General features: G+C 37.8%; 1 protein-coding gene across 5 annotated transcripts in view; it reads right to left on the bottom strand.

The window, feature by feature from the left end:
• nrcama (neuronal cell adhesion molecule a) overlaps positions 1–22556 on the bottom strand; it is a 68768-nt gene that overhangs the window by 21407 nt on the left and 24805 nt on the right. For 2 of the 5 annotated variants that reach the window (XM_030148950.1, XM_030148951.1), the window contains exons 2-8: positions 5174–5334; positions 4624–4641; positions 4152–4257; positions 3425–3618; positions 3163–3285; positions 1286–1456; positions 497–553 (exon numbers count right to left, since the gene is read on the bottom strand). In XM_030148950.1, coding sequence (XP_030004810.1) covers positions 497–553; positions 1286–1456; positions 3163–3285; positions 3425–3618; positions 4152–4257; positions 4624–4641; positions 5174–5267 — 763 coding nt within the window. In that variant the 5' untranslated portion in view covers positions 5268–5334. The remainder of the gene's footprint in view (positions 1–496; positions 554–1285; positions 1457–3162; positions 3286–3424; positions 3619–4151; positions 4258–4623; positions 4642–5173; positions 5335–22556) is intronic. The other 3 variants (XM_030148952.1, XM_030148953.1, XM_030148954.1) reach the window with 2 other exon arrangements.

Here is a 22556-nt window from a genome sequence, read left to right as displayed (position 1 = left end):
TCCCCTCTTAGGCATTCATCATGGAGGGATCTATTTATTTTACAGTGCTTGGTATGAGTCAAGAAAAACAATTACTGCTTCTCAATATTAACTTTAGACGGTAAAAGAAGAGCAATGTAATAATACTTCATATAGATCATGAGATTGAGCTGAGATTTAGCGTGAATTATGACTAATATTTAATATTATGCATTCTTTGAGAATGTATTTTATGCATTAAATGGGATATTATAGATTGTTAAAATGCACTGAATACACAGATACATGACTTTACGTAGGACTTTACAGCTATACCACATATATACTATACCTGGACTCTTTGGAGTAGACATATTATACACAATATTATATGAGAAGTGTTTGGAGGAGCACATGTTAACAACATTACAGAGGAGGGGACTGAGGCCGAGTTAAGAGTGTATGTCAGGTATGGTTGGATCAGGGAGTAGAGGTGGGGCTGGGTTCACATTTAGGGGAATAAATCAACAGAACTCACCACTATAGAAATCAGTGACATTGTATAAAGCAGCCACAGTCTCATTCATTGTTTCCACTGTAAATAACAGAAAATCATAAGCATGCAAGACTAAGAAAGAAGCCTGTTAATGCTACTTCTCAATCGTCCTGGTGTTTTAACCAATACATAAAGTAGAGAATGGAATGATTTATACCTGTGTTGGGTTATTGAATAATTATAAAATAGACAGTATGTAAAATATGTTTCTTTTTGTGACAGCTGACTACAGGAAGAACAGCAATAAAACTTGGGTCTAAAAAACTGAAAAAGAAAAAAACCCCAACATGTATTACCAATCTGTAGAGCTGTGAAATAAATGAATGCAAAATGAAAACTGAGATTAAGTTTTATATGTTTTGAAAATATATGTAAAATACTAAAATTACACTACATGGCATGAAAACTGGAGTAATTACATGTTTTCTTTGGTCTAATGTCTTTTCTATTTTAAGTAAAAAATTCTTTAGCTAAAAGAAAAGACGTTCATTTTTGCAATTTTGCATATTTCTGTATTTTTTGTATATTTCTGTTTTAACTTTGCTTATATTTTTATACTTTAAGTTTATTTTGGTAATATTTATACTTTTATTTGCCGTCTCTTATCTATCTATCTATCTATCTATCTATCTATCTATCTATCTATCTATCTATCTATCTATCTATCTATCTATCTATCTATCTATCTATCTATCTATCTATCTATCTATCTATCTATCTATCTATCTATTTTTGGAAGTATGTCAGCTTTCATATTGTTTGGTGTCTTACTTTCCAGCACGGTGACTGAGATGGGCTGTTTCTGCTGGATGGTCTGTGTGTGAGGGAAGCGAGCGTAACAGATGTAGTCACTCCTGGTGTCTTCTGGGAGAATGTTGGAGAAGTACAAATCTCCGTTCAGTGCCTGGGACACACGTTTATCCAGCGGCAACCTCTGGAAGTCTGAAAGACACAGAGGGAAACAGTTGAGAATAAGACATAGACATACACAGTACTGCCAGATTAGTGGAAACTAGGTGACACTGATACAGGTGTAGTAAGGATTCCACCTCTAAAGTCTATTTATTAACATAACATACACATATGAATAATTAACCCTGAAACACCCTCTACATGAATACATCTTAACCTTTCCTTTGTGATTTATCACCATTTATTATAATAGTATCCCCTGCATTTTTCAGCTAAATTCAGGTATTTTCCTATATTTAATTCACTGACCATGAACATGTACATAAAGGCTAAATTCAAAGCTTATGGTATCAGAACACAGATAGAAGTGTCTGGATCCACTGTTATTTGTTAAACTTCATAAATTTTATTGGTGAATCAATATTGCAGTAAATGACTGTGTTTCCATGTTCACTATGGAGCCTCTGAACGTCCAAATGGGCCATACATGATAACGACGAAAAGCTGATAAACTGCATTTTACCTGATTTATTTCAATGTATTGATGGGATTAATAGTTCAAAAGTTATTAATCATTTTAGATCAGCAGATGGGTCTGGTGGTTGTTTCAGTCTATAACAGGGGTCGGCAACCCTGGTCCTACAGAGCCACTATCCTGCGTGTTTTAGATGTTTCCTTCTTCCAACACACCTGATGGTCATTACCGGGCTTCTGCAGAGCGTGATGATAGGCTTATCGTTTGAATCAGGTGTGTTGGAAGAGGGATACATCTAAAACATGCAGGATAGTGGCTCTGTAGGACCAGGGTTGCCGACCCCTGGTCTATAAGCATTAAGCACTAATTATCATATCTAAACAGCAGTATTAGGTTTTTCAGAGACGATAAATAACTCAACAAACTGGGACAACTTTTTAATAGCTCTAAGTCACAGGTGTCAAACATGAGGCCCGGGGGCCAAATCCGGCCCGCCAAAGGGTCCAATCTGGCCCTTGGGATGAATTTGTGAAATGCAAAAATTACACCAAGATATTAACAAGTTTTTTAGTTCAGTTTCCACATTCAGACCAATTCAATCTCAAGTGGGCAGGACTAATAAAATACTACCATAACAACATATAAATAATGACAACTCCAAATTTTTCTCTTTGTTTTAGCGTAAACACATGAAAATATTTACATTTACAAAGTATAATTTCTCAAAAAAATGTGAATAACCTGTACAAATATGAACAACCTGAAATGTCTTAAGAGAAGTAAGTACAATTTTAATAAGATTCTGCCTGTTACTAAATGTTTTGTGTATTTGTAGATCCACTAGGATCTGTAAGTTATAATATACATGTGTAAATGATAAACTGAGGCATAATATTGTTAAAATTACACTTATTTTTTCAGTTTTTTCATGCTATTCACATCTTTTGAAAGGAGAGTTTGTAGATGTTAACCTTTTCATAATGTAAGTGTACTTTTTTCCACTCTAAAACATAGACAAAAGTTTGGAGTTGACATTATTTCTATATTATTACGTTATTATTTTACTAGTCCAGCCCACTTCAGATCATATTTAGCTGAATGTGGCCCATGAACTAAAATGAGTTTGACACCCCTGCTCTAAGTAATCAGTCAGTCACTACAATATCCAAAATATGGCATGTCTTGTGTTTACTTTAAGAAGTGGATTCTAACCGTCTATTGTCCTTGTACCGTGTGTGTAGATACTATGTGTATGACTCACTATTGTCCATCCAGAATATGACAGGAGGGGGCAGCCCAGCTGGGGGTCGGCACTGCAGCACCAAGGAGATCCCCTTCTGCACCACAATGGCCTCATTTCTCTCCTTTGACCACAAGGGGGACCCTATGAGTCACAAACATCAAACGTATCAATGAGTACATTGATGGGTACACATGAAATACAGTTTTCTGAAGAACTGAAAAAAATCTACTGAGCAAATACGTAACTCTTTCCCATAAAAAGCTTAAAAATATCATCTTACGGGACTGTCGGATGACGATATTGTTGGATACCGCAGTGCCATGGTCGTTGTGAGCGGTACACTGGTACGTTCCTTCGTAGGCCTCAGCCTTTTCCCCACTGATGTCAATGACTAGAGTTCCTGAACCGGGCTTCATCAGGACTTTGGAGTCTTTTTCTACATCAAAGTGGGTCCCATTTCTTGTCCATGAAAAGCTACAATCAACAGGAACAGTAATTATCACTGCATTTCCATTCTAGAAGTCATGGAAGTGTATAAACAGATCAGACAGCACTCCATTGAGCCATTGGTTCAAATCACAGTTAGACAATGGAGCTTAGTCATGCTGATTGATTTGTTTCAGCAATTCAATATCAGAGAGTTAATTTAACTGGCTCATGTGCTTATGAAAAACTCAAACTGTGGATAATGTCTTCTGCCAGGTGTTTTCTACGAGTGTCTCTATGACAAAAGCTACTATTATGATTCTCATGTCTAAAGCTCCAGGTTAGATGCCCTCAGGATTTGTTTCATTGGACCAGAAAACTGATTAATAATGTGTTTTCTCCACTTAATGACCAAGACTCAGGGTGGATGCTCTCCATTCATACCCATCAATTACACCGTTTATCACATAGGAGGGAGTAATTATTGAAACAGAATAATATAAGCTTACTGCCAAACCCTTTCTATTCTGGAAACAAGCATTGACAAAACAACAAACATGTGTTTATGGTGATTCTTTTACCTGGGATGAGGCTTTCCCTTTGCTTCACAGTGGATGACTATGTTCTCCCGTGGATCAAAGATGTAATCCTTTGGAGACTGTAGTGTTATGGTGGGGGGTTGGGGCACTGGAGAAACATGAATAAAAACATTCAGACACAAACACATGCACTCTCTTGTTAATGTAAACACGCTAACAACATATAGCATGCAACAGAAATTCACATCCAGTTAAACTAATCACATCTAACAATGTCTGGGACAAAGTCACCACAAAAAAGCAACATCTCAGATGTTTAGTGTCAGACAACTTACCATTGTGTGAACTGCAATGAAGTAAGCACCACTACACTAAGCAGCATTTCACGGTAAAAGTATTGAGATGACTGCATGCGCATCTACAGCAACATTCCACAAATCCACACAAAAGCAAATTAAAATCCAAGAGCAAAAACTTCACACTAGAAGTCACAGCAGTGTTTGAGCAAACTTACATCCTTCCAGTACTTTAGCTTTTTGTCCGTCATGACACGGCATACCACAAAGAGATACCACAGTGATAGAATATTTAGGAAAGGTGTTAGTTTTTGCAAGGAATAAACCACAGGTTCACGTGTAACAGTTTCATGTTCAAGTACTTTGAGGCATTTCATTGAGCCTGCCTGAGTTTGAGCACTTCATAAAATCACAGAATAAAATAAGTCAGGCAGGCACAATCAAAGCAAAGTAGATGAAGATTTATTTCCACAGAAAGTGATATTACGATAGGCATACTATAGCTCCTGCATTTCCAAACTGAAAACCATAGTTGATTCCCATGCTTAATCCATGCAAAGCTGGAATAAAGGAAAAGTATTTGTCCCTGATAAACTGTTATTTTTCCTGTAGCTAGTTTGTAAAATCTATAATGTTTATCACAACCTGCAAAATCTGCCTGAGGTGATATTTCCATGATAGAGAACAGAATATTGATGAACATTTGTATTTATATTTTTGATGAATATTTTTCTAATCAAATGTGACATTGAAAGCTGCCATACTTACGATCAAGAGGCACTTCCAGTGCTAAGGTCAGTTGTCTCAAGACTATAAATAAGACAACTCCAAGGCCTGACGCCCACTTCCTTGTCCTGTCCATGATGTAAAACAGTTTTGTCCAAATTCAGACAGTCTGGGTGCTCAACAGGATGATATCTGGATCCACACTGCAAAGGATTAAAAATAAGCAGATTTTTAATTATTAGTAAATGCTATTTTTCATTTCATGAGACATAATGAATAAATTCAGGGTATTGTATATACAGTAAGAATACACACATGCTCAATGTTTGGATTAGTTCATGGGTGGGTACACAGATACAAACACTTCATCTAAACTACAGTGGAACATTCACTAGTTGTTTTACGTCCTCTGACGTTTTGACCTCAACATCCAGACTCGGGTGTATAATCTTAAATAACAAGTGACTTGTCTGAACATCTTGTCGTCTTGCCAATGTAAAGGCTTCGGTAGGAGACGATGTCATAACAGACTTGATTGTAACTTAAACAACTTAAACAATGAGCACTCGCCAGCTTTCTGTGCTGTTATTTAGCTTCTCTGGCCTCACAAGCAGAAACAGTAGCATCAGTACATTTCACTTTGTGTTGCAAGATGTTCTAAACATAAACTCTGCCTCCTGTCCTTATTTTAGGGTTGCAGGGTTGCTTTTTATGAAATGAAGACACTTGTTCACATGGCATCACTTCCAGGACATGATAACCACTGATTATAAAACATCCCGTGTGCAGCACGGACATGCCCCCTCTTCCACGTGTTTGCCTGTAAACATATGGCATGTGAGTGCACTCAGCCGAAACAATCCCATCCCTGCTGCAGTTGTCTTTGTACATGCATGTACACACCGCATTAATAAAAGTATATCTGTCAGTGTGTCAAATGCATCATGTTACACATGAATACAGACCTACGAGCAGTGGAATATAAAAAGACAAAAATTGTACAGCCATCATAAATCTGCAGACCAATGCTAGCATTAATAAGCACTTTAAAACTACACCTGCACTGTGTCCTCGTGCAAACACCTAATCAGCATTTTATTCTTAGCATTATAGCTGTAACACTGCAATGCCCAACTCGCACAAACTGCAATTTTACTAACACAATTATAAATGAAACATGTTGGTGCTACAGAAATGCCGACAAATCACGTTCTCCATACATTAAGGAAAAAAAATCTTGTTTTATACAGACCCCAGCAACTCATTCTCATAATTTTTTCCCCAGTGTAATTGGAATGCAAAAATTAGCATTGCCACTAAATATATGACTTGTATCACAATTACAGCATATGTCAAGATAATTGCTATATGACTCACTATCACTAGGACTTTTTTTGAATATAATTAGCATATTATTAATGTACATTCACAAGAAGAACCATATATAACCTCTTACTTCCAGTACTACATTAAAATCCAGCATAAAATCCATTTTGTATGACCAGGTTGAGTCAAAATTGCCAAAGGGTGACAGTAACTCCTGTCAGCAGGCTGATTTAATTTTGAGGTGAAAGCTACTGAAAGGTAAATGACTTAGTCCATCATGACATCTTCATTATTCATGACTAGCCCATGTGTCATTGCACATATATTGTAGACACGCAGACCTGTGTGCATGTACATACACAGGGTTCAATTTTACAGAGGCATCTGAAGGTGAACTTATCAAGCTTACTTCGTCCTCTGCTGGAGACGAAGCTTGTCGGACTCTGATGACATCGAGTACAGGACTGAACACACAGAAAGTAGTACGTCAGATTTTATCCAGCTGAGCTAGGCAGAGTGTGAGCTAATACAACCCCAGGACACAGCTAATTACGCAGACACGTCCTACTAGATATTACTCTCTGTAGTTAATCGAGGGACGACAACAGAAAGAGAGACAGAGCAACAGAAATCAGTGCAGTAGGTGCAAACCATGCATGCTGAACCTTCTAATGTCACTGTGGAAAAGGGAACGGGATATCATGCAAATGTAATGGCCCATCTTCATTTTAATTACATGAATTTTCCTTGCTGCTACAGCAAAAATTGCATCCCCCACAGCGACAGTGGCCAGATTGAACTCTGCTGGACCCTGAGCCATTTTCTCCCAGAGACAGTGAAACAGTTCACATGGTTTGGCTGCTTATAAATAGGATTTTATCTAAGAGGCAATGACTGATTATAAGGGAAGAGGAGACAGACCGAAACTGAAACGTCAAAAAGGTTAAGGGTCTATGGTACGAGTACAAACCAACATGCTGCTTTAATTGTTAATTTGTCTAGATCTACAGAAAAAGCCAATACTCAATACCAGCAACTGGAAAAAGGAATGCAGTATATGATATGCCCTAGAGGTAAAGTACTTAGGTTTTCCCTAGAAACCAATCCACAGAGTCATACAATAATAATCTTTCTCACTTATTATTTTGGAACCTCTTCCAGTGTAATAGTGTATTTACCTGCATAGACCTTGCTCTGTGCCAGTATTTTCCATTTTCCATTTGTTTTTGCTGTGTTCCAGACATTTCTAGGGGTCGACATTTGTGTTTTTGAGTTTATTCCTCCAACTAACCCAATCAACACACAACGTGCAAGGGCAAAACAATAAAAATGAAACGCCTCCAGTTCATTCTGCTCTTTTCTCTAATTGCTTTACTAAAGATGCAGTGAAGTTCTGTCTGAGAGGCAAAACTCACAAAGAAAGTAGAGGAGCAGTGTATTCTGACTAGAACAGTTCTTTTTGTATGTGTTGGTGTGGGTGTGTTTATATGTGTTTAGAAGTGTATTTTATTTTCCTATTTTATAGCTTACCACTTATTAATTCAGTCTAATCCTTTCTCAGCCACTCTTTCTGCTTTAACTGTTAAATGGAGAGGAAGAAGAAAGTTTGACCACAATGTTTATGAACACAAGTGAGAAATGATACATACTTTATCTTTAAAATTTAAAAGCAAGATTTAAAACAAATAAAAACACAAAACAATATTGTATTTAAATGGCTCTGTCACCTTACTATTATCATCTTTTTTTTTTAAGAATATAGAATTTACACATTTAGAATATCCTAATAATTAACAAATAATAATAATTAACTTAGAAAAATAAATCAGACATTATAGTATTGTAACCTGTGGTACAAATGTGCACAATTGAGCTCATGAAAAATGTCCCTTTCCATATAAGTACTGTATTATAATAACAGAATAAGGATTATTTTTATGTAGATTAATTTGTTTATGGCTATTTTGATAAATCAACTAATTTGTCTCTAAAACATCAGAACATTTGTTAAGACCACAGCTTAAAGACACTCAATTTATTGACACAGAAGATGAAAGAAAATTGAAAATGTTTCAAATTTAAGAAACTAAGTCCAATACATTACCTACAAGAGGTAACATCTGACCAATTAATCATTGCAGCTCAAACTAACTGTTTATTTGTTGTTTGTTCTTGGCCTGTATCTCTGTATGTTTTTCTGTCTGCCCTGGTTCACATCTCCAGAGACACAGAGAGGAATTTAGTGCCCTGAAGGGTGAAAAAAAATCAGTGGGCAACACAGATGACTCCTGAAGCATGAGCACAAACAGAAAACAGACACACAAACATAAAATTAGCTGCCATGTGCAAATGTCAACATCTCCATAATTCAACAACCAGAATGTCAAGTGGCATAAACTGTTTAGACATTCACTTTGGAAACATCATCACCTTTTGATTTGCATCGCCACGCAGCATTAGGCTGAACTTTTAACCCTCGAGTCAAGAGGATAAACATTAGTTTTGTATAATAATCTTTCGTGTTGAGTAAATTTTTATAGTTACAGGTTATGCAATGAGATCATAATCTCTGGCAGCACCATTAGCCAAAGAAAGGCTCAGAACATTCATTCCAAAACTTAGTAGGCAGAAATTGCTCATTTTCTCAGAGGCTACAGACAAAAACAAAGTTGATGATGACAAAATGTGCCTAAAGGAGGATGAGTTGGATGACTTTGGCTAGTGGGCAGGTCAGCTCTCTTCCTCCTCTTTCTTCTTCTTCTTTTAGAGTCAGGGGTCAGAGTCCAGAGTTCAAAGAGTTACCCTCTAGCTCGGCATTTCTGTCACAATCACTCTTCCATTGTTTTTTTTGGGGTTTTTTTGTTTTTTTTATAATTTCCTTTCTTCCATCACGTTATGTCTCTTTAGAGCATCAGTGTTACAGATGTATTTAAAGTTGATAACTGTCGAGTGCATTAGACTCCAGGAAGGAGTTGAATCGGAGTGTTTGAAAGGACATTTTAATGGTATATAATGGCAGACGCTGAAGTTGACATACATGCATACATGCCATCTCATCCTTTAGCTTTGCCCTCATCACACATTCACAATCATAAACCCTTACATTCTCACGTACTGGCTGAGTCACTTCTATCCCTTCTATTCCATTCTAACCCTTGAATGAAATGAGTCCAGCGATTCCCAGGAGCCATAATTCCATATATAAATGAGCACACACTTCTGTTCTACAGCCTCCGATAAAATCTAATTCAGTGGAAAGGTCTGACACCACTTATGTTTCTGAATAAATCTGCTGTGTGTCCACTCACACCACAGTGACCTACAGCTGTGAATCTTCTACAGTTGTGTGCACATAGACTGAGCTGAATCCTCAAGACTTTAATGGGCTGATAAAACCATATTTCTTTTATTTAGATAAATTATTAGCCTCATAGCATAATTGCCTAAGTCAAATTTTAAGATTTTCAGAAAAGAAGAAAAAAGACATTTTCCTGCAAACAGGTGAGAACTTTTTGTTATATTTATTAATATTAAGTTTGACCAGATGTGTGAACAAAATTGCAAAAAAAGACACAACAAAGATTGCATTAGAAATAAAAGTGACAAGTCAAATATGAATAGTATATTCAGCTGAAATGTGACAAAGGCGCTAACATGACGCTAACAGGATGTTTTTTAATATACAGTTGTGCCCATATGTTTAATAATAATAATAATAATAATAATAATAATAATAATAATAATGATAATAATAATAATAATAATAATAATAATAATAATAATAATAATAATAATAATAATAATAATGGATTAGATTTCTATATCACTTTTTAGAATTCTCTAAGTGCTTTACATTATTGACCTATTATTCATTCGCTCTCACACGCCCCCTCTGGTGGTGGTAAACTACATATGTATCCACAGCTGCTCTGGGGCAGACTGACAGAAGCGTGGCTGCCAATTCGTGACTACGGTCCCTCTGACCACCACGCATTCATACACCAGTGTGAGTGGCACTGGAGGCAAGGTGGGTGAAATGTCTTGTCCTGGGACATAACGGACAGACTAGGACAGAGCGGGATTCTAACCACCAACCCTTCGGTTATTGGATGACCCGCTCTACGTCCTGAGCCATGTTTACATACCCTGACAGAATGTGCATGGGATGGTCATGGATGTTCCAACATGACAATGACTCAAAACACAAAGCCAAGTCGACCTGTCATTGGCTACAGCAGAAAGAAGTGAAGGTGAAGGAGTTTCCATCTCAGTCTCCTGACCTCAGTATCATTGAGCCACTTTGTGGAAGTGTCAAACATGCAGTTCATGCAAGACAACCCAAAATCTGAAAGTAACGGAAGATGTTATGTCAAGAAGAATGGGCAGCTTTACCAAAATAAAATAAAGAGCCTCATCCACAACTACCACAAAAGAGTTCAAACTGTCATTGATGTTTAAGGGGCCAATACAGAGGATTAAGAATTAGGGTATGTAAACTTTGGATCAGGGTCATTTGGATAGTTTCTGTTGTCAGGATGATTTAAAAATAGCAAACACATTTGTTTGATAATATTTTTTTATTGATTTATTTCGAATATGGAAATGATACAAGCTTCCTGATTGCTACGAATTGACTTTTTTGCACAACGTAATATAGAAATGAAAATTCAAGGAAGCATAAAATAATAATACACACAAAAAAGAAAAAGAAAAAAAGTTATATTCGAAAAGGAATGGCTTCACCCAACCACTAGCCACAAATGAAAGAAAAGTTTTTGTATTATCTTTCATATTCTCTGAAAAATGGCCAAAGAATCACAAATTCTGCTAGGGTATGTAAACTTATGAGTACAACTGTATATATATATAACTCTTCCTCTGTCTGTAACAATGAATATGTGCAACATTGTCTTTTTTCTACTTGATAGCATGCTAACACATTATTTAGAAGCATGTTCAGTCCCTGTGTCTGTTTCTGTTTAAGTGTTTTTCTAGACATTCAGCTCCAGTTCCTTTAATGAGATCAGATGTGATCAGTCACACCAAGTCTTCAGCACTGAGTAAAACATTAAAGCAGGATATTAAAATCATCCATCTAAATATACACCAGGGCCAACATTTCTCGACAACACGAAGCCCACTGACACAAACCCTACATTGTTTCTGCATGTCAGTTTGCAAACCCTAAAGCAACATGCTAAGTTGGTCACTCCACAGCCTTCAGTCACACTGAGAGACACAGAGGGATGACAGCCTGACTAGACAGATAAGGGAGGCAGCAAAGGGAGGGATGGAGAGAATTAGAGGGGGCGATGAAAACACAGTCATCTGCAGTCACATCAGATCACAGTGACAGAAATATTCCTGAGACTAAAGACTGAGTCGAACCACTTTCAGCTAGACTGGACTGGAGCGCATGCTGTCTCAGTTCACAGAGGTGCACATGAACACAACACACCCATGTCTCAGAATTTGCACTGAAGTTTGGATCATCATTTATACCTCAACAACTGCACACAAAACAATCACCACTTTGCACTGAAAATGTCCAGCTTGAGTGAGACAAGATTTAAAATCACATATTTTTATGAAGTGAGATTTGTCTGAAAAGAAAACATTTGGCAAATGACAAATAACACAATCACTGCGCTTTGTTGCACCACATTGGTTGGTTTACTAACTCTCCAGTAACCAGGTCACTAGAATAAGAGCTCTGAGCAAGGAGAATTCCCACAACACATGGCAAGTAAAGAAAAAATTTAATTACAGTGAGTGCTGGCAGTTGAGATACACCACATTACTCCATTGTTAGTTCCCATGAGAAGGGAAGTAGTCAGGGCTACGACATTAAAAACTATCAAACTAACATTAAAGTACTTGAAATGGACACACCTTGAATAGATACGAGGGACAAAAGGACTGAGAACCTCTTGTAAACTCATCCACACACAACAGTGGGACTATTGCTTAGGACACCCAACAACTGCCTTTGTGCAGCCAATGCCTGAGGTGAGAACTTTACCTCATTGTATCGCAGTATTTTTGAGAACCGGTAGTGGTAATGTGTGAAAACTGGTGCTTTTGTAAGTCTTTCATCCAGTGAAAAAAGCTGCTTCTAATGACTCAGGATACGCCTTAAAATACTATACAGCTCTCTTTTTTTAAATAGTAGACTCAATATTTAAGAAGTTGGGTTAAAAAGACCCAACTTTATATTGTGTCTTTGAATTTGGTCACTTTTGTTGGCCGCATTTTTTACTCTTCCTCCTAGATGTAGACAAATCCCCATCGAGCTGCCTGTCTGCTAAGAACAATGCCCTTTGTAAGCTGAGAAAAAGGCCCTACTTCTTTGGGGCAAAGCCATAGTTGGACCTTTTGATCAAAAAAGAAAACAGACTTAGCATTGCCTCACTAATCTGTTATAATAGATGGGACACTATTCATGCACGTTTGATATCTTCTTACAGGGTTAAGTATTATTTACTCAAGTGCATTTACAGTGTGCTGCCACAATATAGGTGGATAATGTTGCCTCTTTTATTACTCCGGGAGTTAAGGTGGGATGGAAATAAAGTACTCACTCTAAAGCTAAAGTGACACAATGTAAGGTGTTATACAAAGTGTAGTTTCTGTTAAAAATACACAGGATATTGATAGGCTGACGTGAGGTGACATTTATAAAAGAAAATGAAAATGAGTCAATGGTATTTATTACTGATTTGTGTACATTTCAAGGTCTTTACAGAGCATGGACTGGAGGCAGTTCTGCAGCAATCAGTTTGTTCATTTGATATGTTTTCATAAAGTCGTGGGGAGATTTCTGCTTTATTGAATGAGTTAGCCAATGGGTGGTTTGGCTGTTGCAGGCGAGAGCACTTCAGAGTGTTGTGCCCACTTCTCCTGATTGGATTGGGAAGCCTGCCATCACAGCTATGTATATCTGCTGTCACCATCGGAAGCTGTCAGCTACAGTGGAAGTTATTGAAAGAGGAGATTTCCCTAAACTAACACCTCTTCTCTGCAGTAAAACAACACAACTGGCAGCCTCTTTGTCTCCCCATAGCCCGCAAACCGGATCGTACGCAGCCAACTAGTCAAAACAAACCATCTCACCCTCTGATGCACGCGTACTCACACACAAGGCTTTTACTTTTTGGGGTCAGTTATTCTGGCTCCATCCACAGAATCCCCCCGATGGCCGCTTTTCTCTGAGGCTTTGTAAAGTGCTGATGGTCAGCATGTGCCAGGCTATACCTCCTCTGTCCACAACTCTGTAACCCCCCCACAGGAGCTATTGTCCTTCTGTGTTGTTTACAACTGAGATAGCGCTGAAACGGCAGGGCGTTCTAGGGCACAAGGTGACACCTCTGGCTCTAAAAGATGTGGCAGCAGTTTGGCAACTTATAATACTTTACTTCATCTGAGGTAAAAATGACAGAGAAGCCCCTGTCTGTAATGTATTCTACATTCTAGATATCATTTGAGAGTCTATTAAATGACATAAACATGATTTTTCCAACCATGGCACATGAATTTATCAAAAAATAAATAAATAGTAGCCTTCACACTCTTTTGATCTACAGTTTCCAATGAAAATATCCTGTATCGATTGAAGCACATGAAGTGAGAGATGCATGCGTAAATCTGGAAACAAAAGTACAAAGTAAGAAAATCAAATGGTAATGCCCTGTAACATTGATACCAAATTTCTATTACCATCTAAATCTCACCAGTTTATGCAGCGTATACTTACAGTGGTAACATGTTAACAGACAACTCACAAAAAGGTTCATTTTTTATGCTGGAAAATTTAGTGTCATTTCCCGTCCCACTTTTTCTATTCTTCATTCAGTGAATGTGAGTCCTGCCCTTTTCATGCACTATCTCAATATTTTGCTCCAGGCATCTTTAGGTGATACTGTGATCCTCTCTGAGGGTGAGAAAAGAGAAAGTGTCTGACCATTTCCATTTTCCACAGACAGAAGCTTTTGCACTTTCTGTCTACTATATAACTGCTTTCACAAAATTGAATATAGGCTTTAATTAAATATTCAAAACACACTAATCATAAAATGTTCATTGATAGGTAGTTAAAATATGGGCTGGTGATATTTACCTACTTATAAACTGGAGTCTGAAGAAATCAGAATTGCTTTGAAAATGGTAATTGGCCAAAAATAAAGCACTGGAGTCAACCATGCGTAGCCCATCAGAAGCAATTACAGATAACTGCTATTAAAATTCACCCTAATGCGGTATCCAATTATAGTACTGTGATATTTAGACAAGTGCATCATTTTGCAGACGTATGGACCCGTTTTTCTGCTGCCAAAGGCCTGGCACTGGTGTTGGGTGCATGTGCATGTGTGTGGCTCGCCTGTCAAAGGTCATCTCATCAAAAACCATGGGCTCAGCCAGAGCACAGGCGAAATCAATGAGAATATTTCTCCTTGTGTTTTGGTGGTTGTGTGTTTTCCCTTAGAATGTGTGCTTGTGAACATATTATATTGCATACAGCAGAAGGTAGAGAGGATGAGAGACAGTGTACTTGGACATTTATTTTCTAATGGTAAAAAGATTATCTTCATAGTCTGTGAAAGCAGATTTTCAGAATATCTGTTGTATCTTTATTGTTTTTCACACAGTTTGGGTATTTACAAACTCTTGAACCAATCACTGCATCATTTTCTCACTTTATTTTTTACTTAATGCAAACTATACAGCATTTCCAATAGCTTAAGATCAGCACATGCAAAAACAGCCGTGAATCAAGTATCTGTCTTATCAGACATACGATGAAAACGACTCCTGGGTGAACATGTTATGATTTGAGTATAAAAAAAGTGCTTCAAAAGGGGCACATATGCTGGATGAAAGGACCTACTGTACAATCAATACTCATTCTCAATACAGTGACATTGGCCACATAAATCCAGCGGGGCTTGTAAACTCGCCAGGTCTCATTGGTATTCTTGGATGCTATTGCTGGGTAAAAGATATTGATGAGCAGATGCACGTGGCCTTTGCACATGACTTGGATTAACCATGACATGACTTATTGTGCATCTTTTTGCATTTGTATGTGACTGAACATGTCCTTCAGGGTAAGACTTCTATAGCGTTTATGGATGATGTTCTCCATTTCACTAGACATGCTACAAACAGGACCCTGACAGGGCATATGACTGTAAATACATATTAATAGTGATTACAGTATCAAAATGAAAAGTTCATTGGAGGTCTTTAAATGCACAAATGTCCATAGTCACATCTGAAAGTGTTAGCTCCAACTCCCCTGTGACCTTACTAGGGATTAAATGCTTATGGAAAATGAATGAGTGAATGAATACACTGTATGAATTGTGTGTCCTTACAGGGAATTGTGGGGATATTGATGTTTTTTTCCTTGAGGGCAGCACAAGATGAAAGTCTATGAAGTGTCAAAATTGGTCATATTTGTTTCCCTAGGGACCACATGGATGGTAGGGCAGATGGACAGATGGTAAACACTGATCTACTGACCAACTTACACCATCAGAGCTAATGGGGTAAAAATCACCATATAATGATGAAAAGACAGTGTGCTGGGGGGGTGTGGGGGGGTTTAAAATGTTGATGGGAGTGAAAGGGGCATGACGGGATGGGTGCAAAAGGTGATAGGAGGAGGGGCCTGATTGACGGTGTTATAGCAGTGCAACAAGCTGGCATGCCCCTTTTTCCCTCCTCCATCCATCTGTTCATCAGGATTACTCATAGAGAGGGACAGACAGGAGGAGAGAGGGAGCTGTAGGAGGGCAAAGGGAAATCAGAAGAGACATCACAAACTAGAATAACCAACTGAAACCACTTTTCCATTCCGTTCAGTAAAATAAACTGCGCTAATAATGGCTCACTGTTAAAACTATGGCTCAATGCAATATAGTGAAGTGCTCTCCTGAGACACTTGAAGTAAAAAAAATACAAATGGGGGGGTTGAAAAGTTGGAGTGTTATGTAACACTGTATTGCAGTGCCTGGTCAATTGCTGCACAAGACAACAGCTCACTACTGATTAATATGTTTAATGGGTTTTCCATAAGGAAGATGCAGGCCAACCTCTTGGTTTGTTATCTGGATTTATTACCATCGACCCTGTGAGGGTACTGCAATCAGGTCTATCTATGTCTGTCTGTTTGTTCCTGCTTGTAACTCAAAGCCTACCACTCATTTCCATTTGAGATTTTTCCACAAGGTAGGTCCCATGTCTTGGACTTCCTCACAAAGATCGTGCTTACAGACTTTTTTTTTTTTTTTTTTTTTTTTATTAAATCCTTCATCATTGGAAGATAAGGCACATTTTGGCATTTTTGGCATTTTCTTGGAGATGAAGACACTTATCGCTCTGAAAAAAAAAAAACAAAACATGCATGCTGAATGGCAATATCTATCAACATGACCCATTTTGATCTGGGACTGGGAGCATATTTTCACTTTAGCCTATTTTTAATTCTGCCATTTGATGATGGATGTTCACACTGAATCTGGTAATAGTACTGACAGTAATGACACAGAAATGGCATCCACTCCACCCCTACATCAGTCCCAAATAACCTCAAAATAACTGATCATTTAAACAACAATCAAATCCTGAAAATAAGCTTTAAGGCTCAAAGACATGATTCTATAACTCTTTCAGTGTACTCACACCACCCTGGAATTATTCAGCATGATAAATATCAAACTGTGCAAATGTATATTCAGATCTCTACTCACTACTTTTGGTCTGATATTAAAGTTATAGCATTCATTCAAAATGAAATTGTGAATTTTCCACTATATTGTTTTGATAGATAGATAGATAGATAGATAGATAGATAGATAGATAGATAGATAGATAGATAGATAGATAGATAGATAGATAGATAGATAGATAGATAGATAGATAGATAGATAGATAGATAGATAGATAGATAGATAGACGTACTTTATTTATCCCAAACTGGGAAATTACATTGTTTATAGTTTATCTGAGTGTGTTAAATCATATTAAATCTATGGAATCTGGCCCCTCATCTCTGTTTTTGATATACAGTCACCTCCAAAAGTATTGGAACAGCAAGTTCAATTCCTTTGTTTTTGTTGCATACTGAAGACATTTGGGTTTCAGATAAAATGATGAATATGACACAAAAGTTCAGAATTCCAGCTTTTATTTGGTGGTTATTAAATCAAAATGTGTTAAACAACCCAGGAAATATGGCCTTTTCTTTGAAACCACCCACTTTCCAAGTGACCAAAAGTATTGGAACAGACATTATTACATTAACTTAAAGTGAATAACATTTAATATTTGGTGGCAAAACCTTTACTTGCAATAACTGCATGGAGCCTGCGACCCATTGACTTCACCAGGCTGTTGCATTCTTCATTAGAAATGTTGTTCCAGGCCTTTACTGCAGCCTCTTTCAGTTCTTGGTTGCTTCTGGGGGTTTCTCCCTTCAGTCTCCTCTTCAGGAGGTAAAATGTATGTTCTATTGGCTTAAGGTCCGGTGATTGACTTGGCCAGTCCAAGACCTTCCACTTTTTCCCCCTGATGAAGGCCTTTGTTGTGTTGGCTGTGTGCTTTGGGTCATTGTCTTGTTGCATGATGAAGCTTCTCCCGATTAGTTTGGATGCATTTTTCTGTAAATTTCCAGACAGAATGGTTTTGTAGACATCAGAATTCATTCTGCTGCTACCATCATGAGTTACATCATCAATAAAGACTAGTGAGCCCGTTCCAGAAGCAGCCATGCAAGCCCAAGCCATGACACTACATCCACCATGTTTCACAGATGAGCTTGTATGTTTTGGATCATAAGCAGATCCTTTCTTTCTCCATACTTTGGCCTTTCCATCACTTTGGTAGAGGTTAATCTTGGTCTCATCAGTCCATAAAACGCTGTTCCAAAACTTTAATGGCTGATCTCTGTACTTCTTTGCAAAATCCAATCTGGCCTTCTGATTCTTTTTGCTGATGAGTGGTTTGCGTCTTGTGGTATGGCCTCTATATTCCTTCTCTCGAAGTCTTCTTCGAACAGTGGATTGTGACACTTTCACCCCTGCCCTGTAGAGGCTGGCAGTGATGTCAGTGATTGTAAATTTGGGGTTTTTCTTCACAGCTCTCACAATGTTTCTGTCATCAACTGCTGTTGTTACCCTGGGCCGACCTGTTCGATGTTTGTTGCTCACTACACCAGTAGTTTCTTTCTTTTTCAGAACATTCCAAATTGTTGTAGTGGCTATGCCCAATGTTTGTGCAATAGCTCTGATCGATTTTCCCTCTTCTCTCATCTTCAAAATGGTTTGCTTTTCTCCCATACACAGCTCTCTGGTCTTCATGTTTGCTTAACAGAAAATGCTGTTTTCACAGGTCAAACCCAAAGCCAAAAACAAGAAATATTTAATGTCTCTGCAAACGATCTAAAAGGCAACACCTGGGCAACTAGAAACACCCATCAGTCACATGTTCCAATACTTTTGCTCACTTGAAAAGTGGGTGGTTTCAAAGAAAAGGCCATATTTCCTGGGTTGTTTAACACATTTTGATTTAATAACCACCAAAATAAAAGCTGGAATTCTGAACTTTTGTGTCATATTCATCGTTTTATCTGAAACCCAAATGTCTTCAGTATGCAACAAAAACAAAGAAATTGAACTTGCTGTTCCAGTACTTTTGGAGGTGACTGTATGTACATGGATGTGTTCAGCAGCTGGTTAACCCTGGATGATGCCAATACACACTCACAGACTCAACACAAAGGTTAGGGTACAGTATTGTCGTGTGTTTTTCAGGACATGTGTTTACAGAGACGTGAATATTCTACTCTACTACCAAAAGCCTAGTTACAATAAAAATGCCTTATGTTATCGCCTCAATCACAACTTGGACTGATCTGGCCCAATCAAAAGGAATTTTTAATCGATATGAGGAGGATCTGTAAAACTTTGATAATCTAGGAAAAATATTACCCAATAACCATATGTACAGAAATGTCTACACTTTACTCCCCTAATATTCATAGTCTCTTTACATAGGTTTACAATTGAAATCATGACAAAACCACATCAAAATTACAACAAGCTCTAAACCAGAGAACTTGACTGGCTTATTAGTAAGTGTGCCTTCGACAGAATAACGAACAGTCAAGGCTGCAAAGAGAGTAAATCAGTCACTTCTGGTGCCAACTGTTAGACAGACCCCAACACTGAGCACTTTCCCTGCAAGCGGATTTATCTCACTAAAAACTGGAAATGCACAAAGGGGCTTTTGAAATGAAATTACAAGCTCGCACAAGTCATTTTATTTTGTTACAGTCACATTTATTCACAATGTAAATAAATAAACTGTGAAGGGTACTACCTGAAGTACAAAAATCCCCAACATTTAACTGAATGAAGCACAGTCAGACATGGTGCAGAGGTAATCACTAAGGCCTGACCTGCCATAAGACATTATGTGATGAAAAACTAGAACAGCAGTTGTTGGAATCATGAGAGCTGGAAATAATTAAAACTGTATATTCAGCAGTGCATGTACTATATTGTATGTACATCACTGTAAGCCCGGATAAGTAGAGTTTACTCAAAAAATTTGAGGCAAGTGATTGCACTTAAATGATTTGAGTAATGATCGACTAATCAATTGGTTTAAGTAGGTTCAACTTTAATGCTAAAAGTAGTGAACTTAAACTATTAAGTAGAAAACACTAAAAGACAAGTTATTTGTACTTTAAATCTGTTGTAAAATCAACCCCACTATCCAACCATTCAACTCAGCATTTTAGGTTACACTGACTAATTTTCTCAATTGCAGCCAGATTAATTTATCATTGATTAAACAACTTTTTTTAAGATAATCAAACTCAAAATCCTATTCCTGACTACAATAGTTATGAAATTATCCAAGTTAATATATTGTAGCATGAATGGAAGTGAACTCGATGTCATTTAACCCTAACAAGACATTAAGATTTCCACTGTACAAAACAGTTTTAGATGAACAGGAAAGCCATAGTTCTTCCTATGGCTCTGACTCATGGTGCAGCTCTACAAAAATACAAAAACAAACACAAAAAGGCCAATAAACACTGCCATACACACATTAAATCCAAATTAACACTAACACCACAACCCCGCTGAACCCCTGCACATAAAAAAAACACATTTTCAACAACATGCCCAATACCCACAATGCAATGTGAAGATAAAAAGGTGTGGTCATGACTAAAGCTTAGTGATTTAATTCCATTCAACTTAAACTTTTTCGTACTTTCAACTATGTCTACAAATTAGTAGAATACACTTAACATTTTATAGTAACATCGTAAAACTTAAATCATTTAAGTGTATTGTAATTAAAGCATTTTAGTAAATACAAATTCTGGGCTTACAGTGATGGTGTAGGCTGGAAATTCATCACTGACCATTTGCAATGACAGGTATCTGAGAGTCTTAGAAGTCACAAAGATAACTTGTAATAATCTCACAGCCAAGACACACCCAAATCAAATTACTATCAGTGTTAAATCCATTTTTAGAAACATCACTCCTGCTCCTGGAGAATCAAACGTAGTAAAAAAAAAAAAAACCTCCTCAATAGCAACCTGACTGTGATAACTGAATTCTATGCAAATGTGGATCCGCTTTGTTCCACCTAATCAGCCTCGAATGAGATTAATGGTCTTAAAGTACACGTTCATCAGTTAAAAAAAGTGCTCTCTTCTTCTTTGTTGACCAAAATGATATTAAAGTGTCTGCTGCTCGAATTTTGAATGAAAATGTTCGAATGGAATTAGCTGACTACAGAGAGTAAAATATAAGTGTGACAAAGGGGCATATTAGCCCCACAGAGTAAAAAAGAGTCTAATTCATTCATCATTATCAGGCCAGTGTCACCCTCAAAGGCTACATGAATACATGAGCACATCTTTGTTGCTCTCTGGGGAACACCAAACACAAGGCTTTCAATCAATGACCAAACATCTCCAGTCATTTTTATTACTTTTACCTCCAGCAGGGGTACATACAAATGAAAGGATACCCACTAAGCACACACACACACCCACTTCCACCTCCCTCCAGTAAATGGGCTTCCCCACCGTGTCCACGAATGCATTATCATAATCTCCAGAGAGACACTCCATTCATCTCACATTAGCAAAACAAATGTATTGGACAAAAAACGGCTGCCCATTTAGACATGAAGCTATTAAAAGTGCGGTTAGCTCAAATGAGAGGGACAGTGGATTATGTGAGTGGTCATTAATAAGCCAAGGTTGAGCTGTTTGATCTCGTTGGTTTATATAAAAGACGAGTGAGGTCTGTCCATTGAACTCCGACAGATGACATGGGTGAATAGCTGCTGTCACAAAGAGATATTGGAGAAATGCCAGCGACCCAACCCAACCCTAAGCCGTGACCCGTTACCAAGGAAACAAAAGTATGGAGGAGGAAAGAGCTAAACAGTGAGAAGGAGACAAGACAGACTGTTACCTGTAAATAGTATCGTACAATCTGTATATGTGTATTAAACCTTGAGCATGTTGAAATTAATTTAATGACCTTACCAAAACTAGACATGATCTGAAGTGATGTGAGATGCATTGATCTTCTCTCAGCTGAACTGAAACAAATTGAACTGAGGCAAACCAAGACCAGCAAGGGCAGACATATGAGAGCTTTGGTTAGGGAAAGAGGGGAAAAAAAAAGTCCAGGAGATGTTAATGAGCAGAGACAGGAACGCACTGAGACATCAGAAAACCCCGGCAGGAGAGACAGAGCGAGGATGACGGGAGAAAGAGCGTCAGAGAGAGAGAGAGAGGGAGAGAACATGGAAAAGTGAGGAGTGAGCGGGAATCAGAACTATGTATTATTAACACACAAATCTAGAAGCACTTCATCATCAGAGTGCAAGCAAGGGGGATTCAGAGAGAGAGAGAGAGAGGAGGAGAAATGGTAGGTAACAGAAGAGAAAAGATGGCAGACCTGACCCCAAGCTCAAACACATCACCATGGAGACAGAGGATGAGACCCTGGAAACCATGCAGCAACGTGTGATTTCCTCTAAGAAAAAAGCGATG

The sequence above is a fragment of the Sphaeramia orbicularis genome, chromosome 12 (assembly GCF_902148855.1).
Source record: "Sphaeramia orbicularis chromosome 12, fSphaOr1.1, whole genome shotgun sequence".
In the NCBI taxonomy this organism is placed as follows: Eukaryota; Metazoa; Chordata; class Actinopteri; order Kurtiformes; family Apogonidae; genus Sphaeramia; species Sphaeramia orbicularis.
This window is presented reverse-complemented; position numbering and strand designations above follow the sequence as displayed.